We start from the raw sequence: 14767 nt of genomic DNA, 5'->3' as shown, positions 1-14767 counted from the left end.
ACTAACCCCTGAACTCATCATGGACAGCCATGTCAATTAAATACTGAAAAACTGCAGGACTGGGAGCCATAGTGACCAGTTTATCCACGGCTGAATTGAGCCCAACCAGTACCTTTGCCAGTGTTTAACGCTAATGTTACAGAAAACGGTAATTTAACATTATCACTGCGCAGCTTTGGGTTTATTCCAGTCAAGCAAAGCAGATCTGACACCACTTATTTGATTAGTAATTAGTGAACAGTCAAAGTCATGATCCATGATGCTCAATGCTGCTATTTACTGCTATACTGATGTTACTAAATATGATCACTTATTCGTTTCACTCATTTATTTAAGCAAAATGCCAACTCTTGTTGGCTTCACCTTCTCCATTAAGAAGCTTTGCTGTTTTTCATGGTAAATAATACATATTTTCAACTGCTGATCAAACAAAACAAAACATCTGGATATGCTGCTTTATCCCATCTGGGTTTTGCAGTGATGGCATTGGACAAATATGTCATCTATTGGGGACTGACTGAGTCTACTGCTCAGTATTACACTTTTTTTTTTCAGTGCTCTGCTTCCTTAATTAAAAGCTTGGTAAATGGCAACACAAGTTGGTGCCTCCTTTTTCCTGCAAAGAGATGCTGATGGAGATTCTCATTGGTATGATTACCAAGCTAATGCTAAGTATGCTACCAGTTGCTACTCATCTCACCTTACAGGTCGTGCACCCTGACTGAGTTTTCCCCACTTGTTTGGTCATTTACAGGCTGCAGTGTGTCCTCGTCTACCTGTTTTGTTTCAATCCATTAGACTGTCCTTGTCTTTTTTTTTTAGTTTAAAACAAAAACAATCCCAAATAATCTGAATTACACATTGGCAGTCACCAGTTGTTGGGTTGTTAGAGACCATTTGGTCCAGCCCGTATTATTGGTTAAACTATCATATAGTTTCTAACAACTATAACTGACAACATATACAACCAAAAATCAGCTTTTCTGCAATACAAAATATTAGTTTCATAATAAAAGAAATTAGGAAACTTTGAAGTTTACCCCAAACTGCCATAAGTTACAGATTTTCTCTCGCTTAATAAACTACTCTGAAAACAGTGTTATGCTACCAAAATGAAGTACAAATAATAACCTGAAAATAAGTCGCTGTGCACCCACCTTTTCCTGACATATTTTACAAAAGCAGGCACAACACATTTATATAGCAAGACAAAAATCAAGTGCTTACATCATTTTCTAATAAGTTTATAAATTCACCAGATAACAGAACGTGAATCCTTTTTTCTTTATTGCTCATCTCCAATGTAACTATCCTTTGCTCATACCGAGGCTCATTAGCTTTAACCACTTTACCTTTGTTAGCTTCTTTAAAATAACCATCTTCAGATGGGTGAAGGGGGGATTTAAGTGTCTGATTAAAGTTTGTTATCACTAGAGTTTTTCTGATTGTCCCCCCAAAGTGTACACGCCACTTTTTGCCTGTGCCACTGTGCACAAGTTGAACATGCAACGAATCAGGTCTGGGCTGAGAATACTGAAAATCTGTGCCTGGCCGCTTGATCTGTGCATCTCTACTATCAAAGAGTACTCTTGAGCCATCAAAACAAAAGCCACCATCTTGACACTGAAAGAACAACATTTGCCCGAGAGTTCGTGACACCTCCAAAGTGACCAGATCAACACCACTGTGAATATCTAAATTGTGTGTACACGTCCAATTAGCGGCGCATGCATGGGTGGGGTTGGGAGCGGAGGGTGGCACTTAGCGGGATGGACTGATTCAGCAGGTCTCCAGCTTTGATAAGTTCAAGCGGTGTAATGCATTATCCGTCTGATCACATTAGTCATGCAGGAGCTCGCCATCTGACCCGAGCCTGCATGGGAGTAATGTGAGGCTGCTGACAAGAGTGGCCTGACGAAACGGTCGCAGGCCCGCAGATAGACAGAGAGAGTGAGAGAGGGAGCGCGTAGGCCTGAAATCTGACACCCAGAAACACTGACTTGGTGTCTGGCTTCTCTTACTTAGTCAACCTGTACGTGCCAGCTTCGCTCGCCGTAATGGTTCCACACAAACAAAGACGCTCTCCAGTTCTCTTCACAGGATGTGAAGCAAGCACAGGAAAACAAATTCTAAGTGCTCTCAGGAACTGCAGAAACAATGATGATAGTTTAAAAAAAGAAAAAAGTCGAGAGGGGCCAGGAGACGGGCCAAACAACCCCGGCGTCGAAAGGAACGACTGTAAGTCGTAACACGAGTCTCTGCTGCTGCTTTTCCATCGGCCAGCGTGTGAACCTGAGCTTGTTTAAGCTTGCTAAATACTCTAAAGCTGTGACACGGGAACGACCCCTGCGCAAATAAACAGGGAGTGGGGGTGTGTGAGGTCATCAGTTAAGGCCTGCTATTGGCATGTGCTCCCGCCTTGTTTGTCAGCTGCTTGCCAATGGACACCTCACTGCTGTAATGTCCCATATTGCTGCTGTCAATGCTCACACCACAAAGAAGAGGCGCGTACAAGACACACACACACACGTGAACATGCAGCACCTATAGATGACGTAAAGAAGAAGGAAAAAAAAACACTCCCTCTCTTCAGTTAAAGGTCGAGGAGAAAGGGTTGCTTCAAATCTGAGCTGCTGTACTCATCGCCCCTTGCTCGCTCTTCTTCTCGCAGACACTCTCACTGCAACAGTGTAAAAAGCAGGGAGAAGCTGACTCTTTATAAAGAATATAAAAAAGGCCTGACAAATTACAGGCTGTACTCCGCTCGCATACACTGCACTCAGCACATTTGGCTGTAAATGCCATGGTGAAGGTTTGAGTCATTTTCTCTGTCACTGCAGTGAAAGGATTTTCAGTTTCGTCTGCATAAACCTCCTATGGGCGAAGATGAGCCGCGGCTCAGCTCTTCAAACGCAGACAGGGAGGACACAGAGAGGCAGCCATTCACTCTTGATTCCCTCACAAATTGCTTGGGTTATTCTTAACTTTTTATACGTTGTTCTGTCGCCATCAAAACAATGTAGCTATTTAGAGCTCGCTGATTTGTGGTTTGGGAGAAATGTTCCTCAGCCACACTTTAAGTAAAAATAACTGATCCGATGCATTAAAAAAAAAAGGGAGAGCGAGAGAGAGAAAATGTAATCCACATTGAATTGAATTATGTTCCTTTTCCAAACTTGGTGCTAAGCAGAGGGGAGGGCAATTTGCAGTCTGGGGGGAGCCTCTCTCGTCAGGAGCCCTGTGAAATCCTGGTTGCCAAGAACGGTGGGAAGAGAGGAGAGGCAGGGGGGAAAAGCCAGGAAAAGGTCCAAGTCACTTTGTTCTTCTTTTTGGAAACGAACTCTGGTTGAACCCGGGGAGACGCCAGACAGTTTACAAAGAGCCAGGCATTACTCTCTCACTTTTCCAAGCCTTGCAATTTAGAAACAGGGCCCCAGCCTGCTATAGCTTCTTCCTCATGGGCTTCACGTTTTAAATGTGACGAAAATCAAGTGTCTACACGTTCCCTCTGTATTTTCTTTTTCTTTTTTTTTCTTTTTTTTTGGAGGGGGGGGGCTGTGCCAAACTCTGACTCATACGAGTGAAGCTTCAGTGAACAACAGTTCATGTTAAATTAATGAAAACGGCATTGCCTCCATACAGCACAAGCCCCGTGTTTATTCTCAGCTGTCTGCATGGCTGCGACGCGACAACCGAGCAGCCAAAGTGACAAGGCTCTCTCAATAATCTCAGACAGCTTCAAAGTTGTGTTCACAGATAAGGTTATATTGGATCTTTTGTTTTATTTCCTCCCCTTCAAAAGCAGCGCTCTGCCACATCCCTCAGAGAATAGTCACAGGCTTTCATCATGTGAGGAGCTCTCCTTTTAATCTGCTGTTAAGAGAGTAATAATTCACACATTCCTTTTCATGACTTTGACCCGGGCTGCGAACATAAACAGAAAATCCCCCTGACCTGTCTCTGCATGTAAAACAGCTCACTTCAGCAAACACCATCAAACTCGGCCAAGGAAAACAGACAAGAGAGGAGCGAGACAGAAAGAAAGAAAGCCCGGCCCCAAAGAGGCCCAAATATCCAATGAGAGCGAGCTATCCAGTGTCAGTGAGGTTTGTGAAAGAAAACATGATGTAAATACATATCTACTGGTTTGGGAGAGTCAAGTCTAGATAACCGTGACTTCTGCTTTTCTTTAAAAATGCTTCAACGATCAAAAGAAGACACCAAGAAAAAAGAAAAGAAAAGAAAAGAAGTGATGCTGACACACAAGGAACTGGCCATAAAAGTGACCTTACCTGTTTTCTCCTTTATTTCACACAAGACGTTGAAGAGAGCCGGTTTCATTCTGTGGCAGTTGAGTGCATGTTTTCTAAAAAAAACAAAAAAAACAAAAACAAAGGAGGGGTGGGGGGGACAGGACACCACTTTCCAAATCAGTATTCAAACAAGTGGCAACACAACTGAACTTGCTGAAATCGCTGAAAGGTTACATTTTCTCAACATATCTCAGCTGATTGTACTTCAAAGCATGCAAATATATAAAACTTGCAGGAGCCAAAGCATGGGAAAAATTTATATTTGTTAAAAAAAATATCAATCCATACTTTGTGGGTATAATTCTTTTGAAAATAATTTAAATGCACAATGCATGACTTCAAATCTTTGGAAAACACAGATTTATCCTATGCAGCATACAATAAAATTCACCCAGGTACTACTACATGCCTCAAATACTTCCTATATGTATATTTTATTGCTAGTGCAGGCTATAGAAGGGGATCTGCAACATGTTATTACAGCATAGGATTACAATGTAAGCTCCTTTGTAACAAGGCAGAAGACTCTCACTTTGACTCAGGTGCCTCAGTGCTCCACAGCTAAAACACACCCCTGTGTCAATCTCATATAGCCACGCAATCATTTACAGTTTCGATATATTACCTAAAAAAAATGACAGAAAAGTTTTTGCAAAGAATTTACCACGAATCGTGACAAGTTTTTAGGGTCTTTCTTTCGCTTTCGCGCAGTCACGGCACTTCGGTGGGCGTAATTGCTTTCATTTAGAGGCAGTCTTGATCCAAACCACAATGTTATGATCTCTCCCCCCCCCCTCTCCATCCCAAATATTTCCGTTTTCACGTTAATAAATAAAGTGTTTTGTGAAGCCTCACCTCGCCTGTGCTTCGTCTAAGCTTTGGTCTGTGATGGTCATTATTTGCTGTAATATGTCTCCGATGTCCTGCTTTCTTCCCTCTCCGTCCGTCCCTGCCGTGCCATCCTGCATATGCTGCGCCAGGCCGGGGTGTCCGGCCATGCCTACCCCGTGGGAGTGCATCAGCCGAGGCTGCTCGTCCATCCTTGACCACGGTCCCTGCTGCCTCCACTCCAACTTTTAAAATTTTAATATCAAGAGGGGGAAGGGGGGGAAAAAGAAAGAAGAGAAAATATCCTCGGAAATTCCTCTGGATTCCTCGGTGTCTCTCTCCCAGCCCACTCCTCCTTTTTCCTTGGTAAGCTTTTCTGGATTTGGGAGGAGGGAGACTGACAAACCCTCTCTCTCGCTTTCTCTCGGTCTCTCTCCCAGCTGGTTTAGGTGAAATCTGATCTGAATCGCTGCTTTAGGCTTTGGCCACTCCTGCACCGCTACTGTAGGGAAGGAAAAAAAAAACCAGGATTGAACATTAAAGGCTCCTAATGTGATTAAAAGTGGAGCGCGTTGTGCTCCTCTTATGAAACCTCCGATAGACTCGAGAGCTTGATGCGCCAAAACGCGCTAAAGACTCAACTTGCCTTTGAAGGTTTTGGATACAAAGTACCACCAACTGTTATTGTTTCGCTTATGTCTGGTAACTGACTCATAATCAGAGTGTGGATGAAAAGCCTCCGCCCCTCGAGCCACGATTGGAGAAGAAGAAGCGCTCAAGTCCCACCTCGGTCCTCTCCGAAAACGTCAATCATCTTGCTCGGGAAGGTGGGACACTGTAATAAACATAAAGAGATGTGACCGGACCGGGTGGCAATACAGTGATGGATCGAGGGTGCATATGTAGCCTAATAAATAATTGTGAGTGGCAGTGGAGCTCTGACCCAACAGGACAGCATGGTGGTGCTCGGAAAAGACACTCTGTCATCCGGACTATATATTTTCCTGCTGAATATTTACACCCGTGTAATCAGTCAAAGGAACAATAAATCAAGATCAATTTATTAGAGCACAGAGCAGTTTGTGGAAAGCGTTTTACAAGTCTTGAGTTGGAATATTGGACCACAAGAGTCGTAACAGAAAGCGGTCTAACTAGCAGCCTTCCTCCTTTGGAATCCAACACAGCAGCCTACTTGTGAGGGCAATAAGAGCTAATGTTATATAATAACGATTACTCCAACCATCAGTTACCCAATAACAGAAAATAAATCTCATAAAATATCTGCATAATTGATTAAAAGGAAATGTAATCATTTTTCATATCAGTTTACAGCTGTTGGGGAGTAATACTGCTGGCCAAAATTTATTTTTTTTTAATAATCTAAAACAGCCTAAGTTTATTGAGATGGACTTTTGAGACCTAATGTTTGGCATTTTGGTCAGATTTGTGTTTTTATGGTTGTTTTTCGAAACCGGATATCATATTTGGACAATCTGCGGGAGATGTTAGTTCAAAGGGTTCACATGGATTTTAAATAGAAAGCTGACTTTGAGTACCACAAAGTTTTTGTTATTATTTTTTTAATGCAAAACTGGAAAAAAAAAAAAAAAAAAAAAAAAAAAAAGGAGAGCCCCCAACTGTTCAAATATAGAATAGATTAAAAGCGATTTGCTGAAAGCTGGGGGCTAGTGGACATTACAGGCTTTTGCTATGTAGGCAGTTCAGTATTTCCCACTCTTTCCTGTGTTGGTCAGTGGTATCCTTCATTCCTACTGGTAGCTGCTTCACCCACCTGCTGTTATGACTAGTTTAACTTGGTACCTGCGCACTTCATATTGCTAAAGGTTATTTTGCCCATCCTCAGTTAGTCCAGAACGTAGGCTGCTACCAAATGAACCAGCCCAGCTTTCTGTCATTGGATTTCCATTTTAAATCCAATTAAAAATTGTATTAATTAAAAATAAAGCCCTGCATGGCGAGCTCCCTGCTGAATCGTTATTCAAGCAGTTGAAGTCCTTATCATCTGATCAGGGTCCATCTGTGTTGCACACACAGTCCAGAGGATGTAGCATCCAAACAGCCCATCAGGACACTGAATCTGTAGTTTGTTTTAAACAGCTGCCAAAAACTCAGTTTAATACCTTAGCTTTCTCAAAACCTCAAAAGTTCACACAAAATGTGTGCATGTAGGTCGTGTACCAACAAATGCCCTTATGTTTGACCGTGTTTGTAGGTTGGGTGCTTAGATGTGTCTTCATTCGAACACTTTGTAACTTTGTGTTTTGAAAAATGCGAGGGCTTGTTGAATAAAATGTGTAGAATAAAATGTTTTACACGTGTGAAAAAATGCAAAAATGTAGATTGATACTTACACAAATACACTGAGAGCTGAAAACCTGTAATTTTACTCATATTTATTTAATTACTGTTTACAACCACAACTCAGCCACTCAAATGCGCCCCTCAAGTCACAAATTCACAAATTTGCACACTTTGACTTTTGCAGCACCTCTTGTGGTAAATGTTCTGTAAAACTATTACTGTTATTTTGCCTGTCATCGTTATGAGTTACTAAACTTAACTGACATTCCTGGTCTCAGGTGGAAAATTACAGATAGTTTCTTATTTATTTATTTATAGTCTTTTATTTAGCGATTAAAGAAGAGAGTTTAAAAAATCACTATGAAGTTGACACAGCAAATGAAACTATCAATAGAATTTTTCTTTTCTTTAAATGTGTTTTTTTTTTTTTCAGCTCAACTTTGCCATTTGAAGCCTGTGTGGATAGATTCACCTTTGAAGTGAGCCTCAAGTGGCCATTTGGTGAACTGGACTTTTTTGGCACCAACGCACGCACTGGCTTCATTTTGTTTTTAGCGGCATCACATACGAAACCTCGCAAAATTTAAGACAAATACCTGCTGCTGAGAGAACTTTGGCTCTTTGCAAGGCTGCTGCATAGATAGCATGCTAACACTAAACTAGCCAAGAACCCAGAGCAATTTTAAAGCTGAGTGTATGCCGACCCCAGCCCTGCAGCCCGAGCCTGAACTTCGACAGGTAACAAAGAGCAGTCATGTTTGTAGCCTCCATTTCTATCCGTGCATGTTTCTAAAGTAGAATCACTGTGGCTTTTTTCATCTTTGTTTTGCGTTGTCGGCTTTGTGTTCATACCTAAATACTAAAAGAAAGATTATATGTGTGTCATCATTAAGACAGGGATTTGTATTGGTGTGTGTGGGACTGTAGCCTATAGATTTATATTGTTATGAGACAATATTTCAGGTCATTTTACGGAGTGACGAGAAAGTAATGTAACGAGTAGCGTAACAAATTATATGGGCTCAAAATGTGGTCATAAATATTTTGTACTTGTAAATCAGTTTTGTACTTGTAAATCAGATTTGTATGTGTAAAAAAGAATTTGTGCGTGCGTAAAAAGATTTGTATGTGTAAAAAAAGATTTGTGTGTGGACTTAGCCAAAAACCCCCTGCAAGTTACAAGTACAATTTTGACCCTATTTTTCTTCCTGTCATCTGATTGGTCAATGTCATGTCAATCACAAATGTAACAATCAATCAGAGAACAGATGGGTTTGGCTGTCGGAGGGGCACTTTTTGAACTGCAGGTCCTTGAAGGAATAAATGCCCTTTTACATGCCAACCCAGCGTTTTCCTTTATCACCACGAAGGAAAACAGTCTGTGGTCGTCCGAGTTTGGTGATTTTTGTGTCACAGGTCTACGTGCTTTATACAGGGACTTCCACAGCCTTTTCAACAGCGCTGCGGACCGCGGGGGGGGTTAGTGTTTTGGAAATGACAGTCTTCATTACAAAGCTTTCTTCGTTATGAATTAGCATACATGTTTTTATTGAACATTTGAAGAACTAGCAAAAAAAAACCAGAAACTGTTGTAGAGGACATAAAGTCAGAGATAGAAATGACAAGGAGCAGGTGCATCTAGTACAGGTAGAGCTGCTGCAAAAACCCACAGAGCTCAGCAGCCAGCGCAACAAATTCTGGATCCTTTGCTTTTAGTTAGCAGTTAGCATTAGCAGCACATCCTGCGTCCGATGTGAAAGGACCTTTATGCTGCGCACTGTGACTCACAGCAATGGTCCCGGGTCAGCCCTGACTTTGTGTTAAACTAATCCTAAAGTAATAATGGTATTTCTAACCACTGACATACCACAACTTTATCCTTTCAACAGCTGCTGAAAGTAAGGGGACCTAGCTGCTATCGGATATTTATATAGAGATCCTCCAGCTTCAAACTGTATTACCCTTCAAGGACCTGCAGTTCAAAAAGTGCCCTCCGACAGCCAAACCCATCTGTTCTCTGATTGGATTGTTACATTTGTGATTGACATGACATTGACCAATCAGATGACAGGAAGAAAAATAGGGTCAAAATTCGTACTTGTAACTTGCAGGGGGGTTTTTGGCTAAGTCCACACACAAATCTTTTTTACACATACAAATCTTTTTTACGCAAGCACAAATTCTTTTTACACATACAAATCCTGATTTACAAGTACAAAACTGATTTACAAGTACAAAATATTTATGACCACATTTTGAGCCCATAAAATTACTCTAGTGAGTAATGTAATGTGTAATACATACTTTTCTTGAGTAACAAGTTCAACATTGGGAGCCGGTACAGTAGGAATGAAGAAGAGTAGATGCAATTAAAAAAAGGGCACTGTATCTACTTTGTCGTATTTACTTTTTGACTGTGACAGCTATTTTCTGACATATCATAGACCAAATGATTCATCAAGAAATGAATCAGATGATTAGTACATCATCAAAATAATTTAGCTGCTGCCTTGCAATAATATTTCTCCCATTAACGCCTGAAAAATCAAAATTGTAACGTGGATAAACTGCAGTTCTGTGCCTCGGAGTGTGGTCTGTTCTTTTCTTCTTTTTTTTTACTGGCCGGACAGAAATCGATCAGTCAGTTTTCTCATTACGTGCTGAATAGGGAGGTAGAGTAGTAATTGTCACAAGGGGCAGGGTGAGGTTGAGGGTAGTGGTGGTGATAATGTCTGACACTCAGGAGCTGCAAAGACTGCACAGCACAGCCCTGAAATGGAAGTCTCCAGTCCAGCAGCCATTCGGCTTTATTTTATTCCCTATTTAACTGTGTCATAACGTTGGAGGGGGCCTCATATTTATCTTGTAAATCTTCTGAAGGGAGATGGTGGTTCAGCTGCAATCGTGCATGCTTTAAAGTGAGAGAAAAAAAAACATTTAGGAGTCAAGAAAATTAATTTTCTTTTCCTTATATTTTTTACTCCATCATTCAGCTAATATAAAACCGCAGTGTCAGGTTGGTTCTTCAAATCCCAATCTGTGTCAACCCCCCACTCATCAGTCTCCTAAGTTCTGATTTACAAATCAAGGCAGCATTGATTAGCGTGAAATATGATCGAAAGAGCTCATTCTGTTCACTCTAAATTCAAATTTATTCCACTGTAAGCCAATAGACAAAAATGACCTTACTGCTCGGATGCCGTTAGGAAAGTAAACTCTGAATAGAATAAATAAGACCTCATTTGTGGCTCTGATTGCTGTATTGAGATAAAGCAGCATTTTCAGCCTTAATGAAAGAGAAGAAGAAGGGGAAAAAAATCATCTGACACTGCATATTTTTCCTCCATTAAAACCAAATGTGTTGTTGCAGCATTAATATTCTCATAAAAAGTAGAGTTTGATTATAATTGCAGATGAATTTTGATGTAAAAATGTTCTTATAAACAGTCAATGTTTTTCTGCAGAAGTTGCACAGTTGTTTTTCGGAGACTAAAAATGCTAAGGAGTTCGATATTCCCAACAGAAATGTAAACTAGTTGAATTTGTTGGCGAGGCTGCTCTGATGAATGGAAGAAGACAGATCGTACCAAAGATTATAATGCATCCGGGACTGGAACTTAACTATGGCATGAACTATAAATAAAAATAAACAGTCGCGTAACATTTTAGAAACTCCCGTTACCTCTTGAAGCATCCAAAAAAAAAACCCACAAAACTTTATGTACTTTAAAAGCCTGATAATGTGTAATAAACCATGTATAACATGGCTAAAAATGCTACAGTGGGTAATTTAGTGGATTACACGCTTCCAGATATATTTGCCAAATCACGATATTTCGAGCTTCATAACAAACCGATGCTGACTCCACAGCACATATTCTCTTATCTGGACCAGGGTCAAACAGCTCCTCCTGGAGAGAGAGCTGCGGGTCAGGGCAGGGTAAGTTATGTATGAGCTAGGAACACGGCGCGGGAAAGCAGCAACTGCATGGCACAGGAAGTAACCTTGATGAAAAATTCAGTTGTTTGCAGCTCCTGGCGTCCCTCAGGCATGAATAAAGTGAGGCCCAGACAGAGAGAAAAGACCTGGGCTCAGCTTGAAACTACTCACCAACCCACTGCTGAGGAACACACACACACTCGGCTAGCATTAGGAGATGGGCACGAATTAAACTTTAATCACGCCTCAAATAGATTAAGCGACAGGAGCCGAGTCAGCATTTCCAAGCCCCTGCTCTGCTTCAGTTGACCATCCTCCTCTGAACTCCTACTAAATTAAATACCCACCCGTTCCAGTTTCTTTGCACCTCAGATTAACGATTAAGGAAATTAAATACTTAAACCAGGAGTCGACAACAAAAGCTGCTCATGGTTAATGTAATATTATACATGAATCCTCTGAATAAACGGCTTCTGTTTCTTGGATTTCCACTGCACATGAAGAGGAAGAAAAAAAATAGATGTGTAAGGATGGAGATGCTTTTGAACCCAGCAGCAATCTCTTGCATCTTGTAGTCAGTGATCATTTTTACTGTGGAAAAAGCCGGATGTGTTTTTGTGCAGCTGAGGCTGGGTCAGGGTGAAGAATGACTGATATGAAGGGGTTGACCTGTCACATAGCATTTGACTTACTATCCTTGGAACAGGATAAAAGGGGAGCCAAATGTCAAGTGATACAAGTGACGCATCCTCAAACGCACATATCCGCACACAGAGAGGGATTTGGAGATGAATGGTTTATAATAAAAAAAACCCAAAACCCACCAGCGATTCTGTGGATGGCATGTAAAAGCAGTAAGATTATCATTTTCATGAAAATAATAGTCACCGGTGGCACTCGCAGTGCATGTCAGCCACAGGATTTCCATGCCCTTTTTTTTTTTCCCTGAGTGTGTCTGTTCTTGCTGTAGGGCCCCTGTAAGCCCTTAGACCTCTTGGCAAAGCGTGGGTTGTGCCTGGTGGGGGGAGATGTGACGGATGCCGGAGCCACGGAGCCCGCTAGCTACTCTGTGAATTTTCCCAGACTCATTTGCATTCATAAAGAGCCTACTCCTTGTCACAGAGTGTTTTCTTTTTTAGAATGCCTCCAAAAAATCCCGTGCGACTCTTGGTGGGAGTGCGCCGGGAAAATCCGACTGTCAAAGACGACAAGACGAATGAATCCCTCTGTCAGACGTGTGCGGCTTCGACGATGACAGATGGAGGAGAGCTGTCCCTCCGTCGATCGGCAGGCTTCATTTTAGAATGAATAAATCTGAATTTCGGCCCCTCCCATAATTACAAGCGTTGCTTTATTTGACAGCTCTGTGCGTTTGCTGATGGGAGTGTGCTTGTTTGTGCGTTTGGTGGGTGGTGGCACCGACCAGGTGACAGCTTGATTTCATTTTTACATGGACACGACTGCATTGCATCGTGTAGCGTGACTCTTGCTTTCCTGTGTTTAGCACCAGTATTCACCTGGAACTGCAGCTGGGTGTAAACATGCTAGTCATCGCAGCGTTTCCCTCCCCTCACCTGCTGTGCCGTGAGCAAAATGTTGCACCGTTTGAAAAGTTGTTCTGTATGCAACCCTGCACTCTGACCTCTTGTGGACGAAGGGCAGGATCCTCATAAGGAATTCTCAGGCCTGGTCTCTCCGTTCTTTGATAAATGAATCCTGGTGGACCTTTTGTGTGTTTCCAGCTGTTTCATAAACCCATCACCACCATTCACATCACCAGCATCGAGCACATCCAGCCTTGCCATGTTTCTTTTCACGCCATGTTGAGGCAGACTACCAAAGAATAGGGGAGGCTGCCATCAAGGAGTTCTTTGAGGTGTTCTTAATCTGCTACAGCATTTAGATGGGTGGTCTACATTTACATCTTCCACATGAACACCAGGACTCGAGGTGTACTGTTACCAGATGGCTTCACCTGCTGATTGTAGCTGATTGGTGCATATTTTTGCAAATATGCTAATTTTTATATCGATCGCATACCAAATAAATACAGGGCCATTACTGCTGATACTTTCAACTTATTAAGGCAGCTATAGGGAAGAGCAGTGTGTCATGACTTATGAGTTAAATCATCTTCAATTTGCAAATTCTGAACACATTTTGTTGACCACTGAATTACTGTGATTTTTACTGTTCACAGTAATGAGTTAACACATCTTTTGTTTGGTGAAAGTGGGTTTTATGGATACCTGGGATATAAATGTGCCTGTTTCTTGAGCACTTTGGGTCAACCTCTGTTGTTTAAATGTGTTATAGGATATAAATATATAACCACAAAAAGGGTCAGACATTTTTCATAGTGCATGTTTGTGGTATATTTTTCCATTTCCAAAAACACAGTTAATTTACACACAATTCATTGAGCTACATACTGAACTTGGAGGATGGAGGCATCAATCATATCATGGTAGTGTTGACACAATAGCAGTGCCAACGTTGGTATCGATACTATCGATATTTGGACCAACCAGACCAACATTTAAGAGCACACAAAACATAAGAAAACAAAATAAAAGATGTTGCCCACAGGTGGCAGGTGGTCCACTTGGCCTATTACCCATAATCTGACTCTTCCTCAATTGCACTCAGTGCTACCAGGGACCTCTAAAAGGCACTCAAGATGCCTGGGGGGGCTCTTTTGGCTCTTTTGGCCTGAACATCCTTGGGGAGAAAACACTTATTAGGATATGAACTTGTTTTCCTACACAGTCTTATTTTCTGTCGGCCTAACCAAAGGACAGACTTTCACCAGTACCAACAAGGCAACACCTAAAGAAAACATCAGCCTTTAAAACATCACAAAGCTCTTTGTTTGAGTGTATTCTTTTATACACATGTGTGTAAATATGTGCTGTTTGCATAGGTAATGAAGAGGACTTGCTTTACAGTCTGAATACAAGCAAGCTAGCTTACTGCTTTTAGATTATATGCCACGTAGTCTGTTCAGCTGCAAACTCCTGCAAGGATTACCCTTAATTATACTGTTCAACGTGCCGTAAGTTAGTTTGGATCCAACTCAAAGTGAATATTCAGTCAACATGAGCTGGAGCTATGGGTCTGTGTTATGTTAGGCCAGTTCAAAGTTGTTAAAACATGGATTAAGAAGTGTGGTTTGTTGTTTCCCTGCCAAAACGTATGCATTAATCTTGAAAGGTTAATACTGTAAATCTCTTCTGCTTGTGAAAGTATGAGTTGGACAAAAGGATATGATCAGCCAGCCAACCTGCAGACTACAGACAGCCCTGCTGATGTCATGTGTTTGGACCTCAGTGATCAAAGACCAGCAGTTTATATTAGTCAGTTT

General features: G+C 41.5%; 1 protein-coding gene across 2 annotated transcripts in view; it reads right to left on the bottom strand.

Moving 5' to 3' along the window:
• The window catches only part of pbx1a (pre-B-cell leukemia homeobox 1a), a 51617-nt gene extending 45788 nt beyond the window's left edge, over window positions 1–5829 (bottom strand). The window contains exons 1-2 of one of the 2 annotated variants that reach the window (XM_031735631.2): window positions 5169–5829; window positions 4293–4366 (exon numbers count right to left, since the gene is read on the bottom strand). In XM_031735631.2, coding sequence (XP_031591491.1) covers window positions 4293–4366; window positions 5169–5353 — 259 coding nt within the window. In that variant the 5' untranslated portion in view covers window positions 5354–5829. The remainder of the gene's footprint in view (window positions 1–4292; window positions 4367–5168) is intronic. The other variant, XM_031735632.2, reaches the window with a different exon arrangement.
• Window positions 5830–14767: the final 8938 nt, after the last annotated feature.

Source organism: Oreochromis aureus, linkage group 18, assembly GCF_013358895.1.
Source record: "Oreochromis aureus strain Israel breed Guangdong linkage group 18, ZZ_aureus, whole genome shotgun sequence".
Classification (NCBI taxonomy): domain Eukaryota; kingdom Metazoa; phylum Chordata; class Actinopteri; order Cichliformes; family Cichlidae; genus Oreochromis; species Oreochromis aureus.
This window is presented reverse-complemented; position numbering and strand designations above follow the sequence as displayed.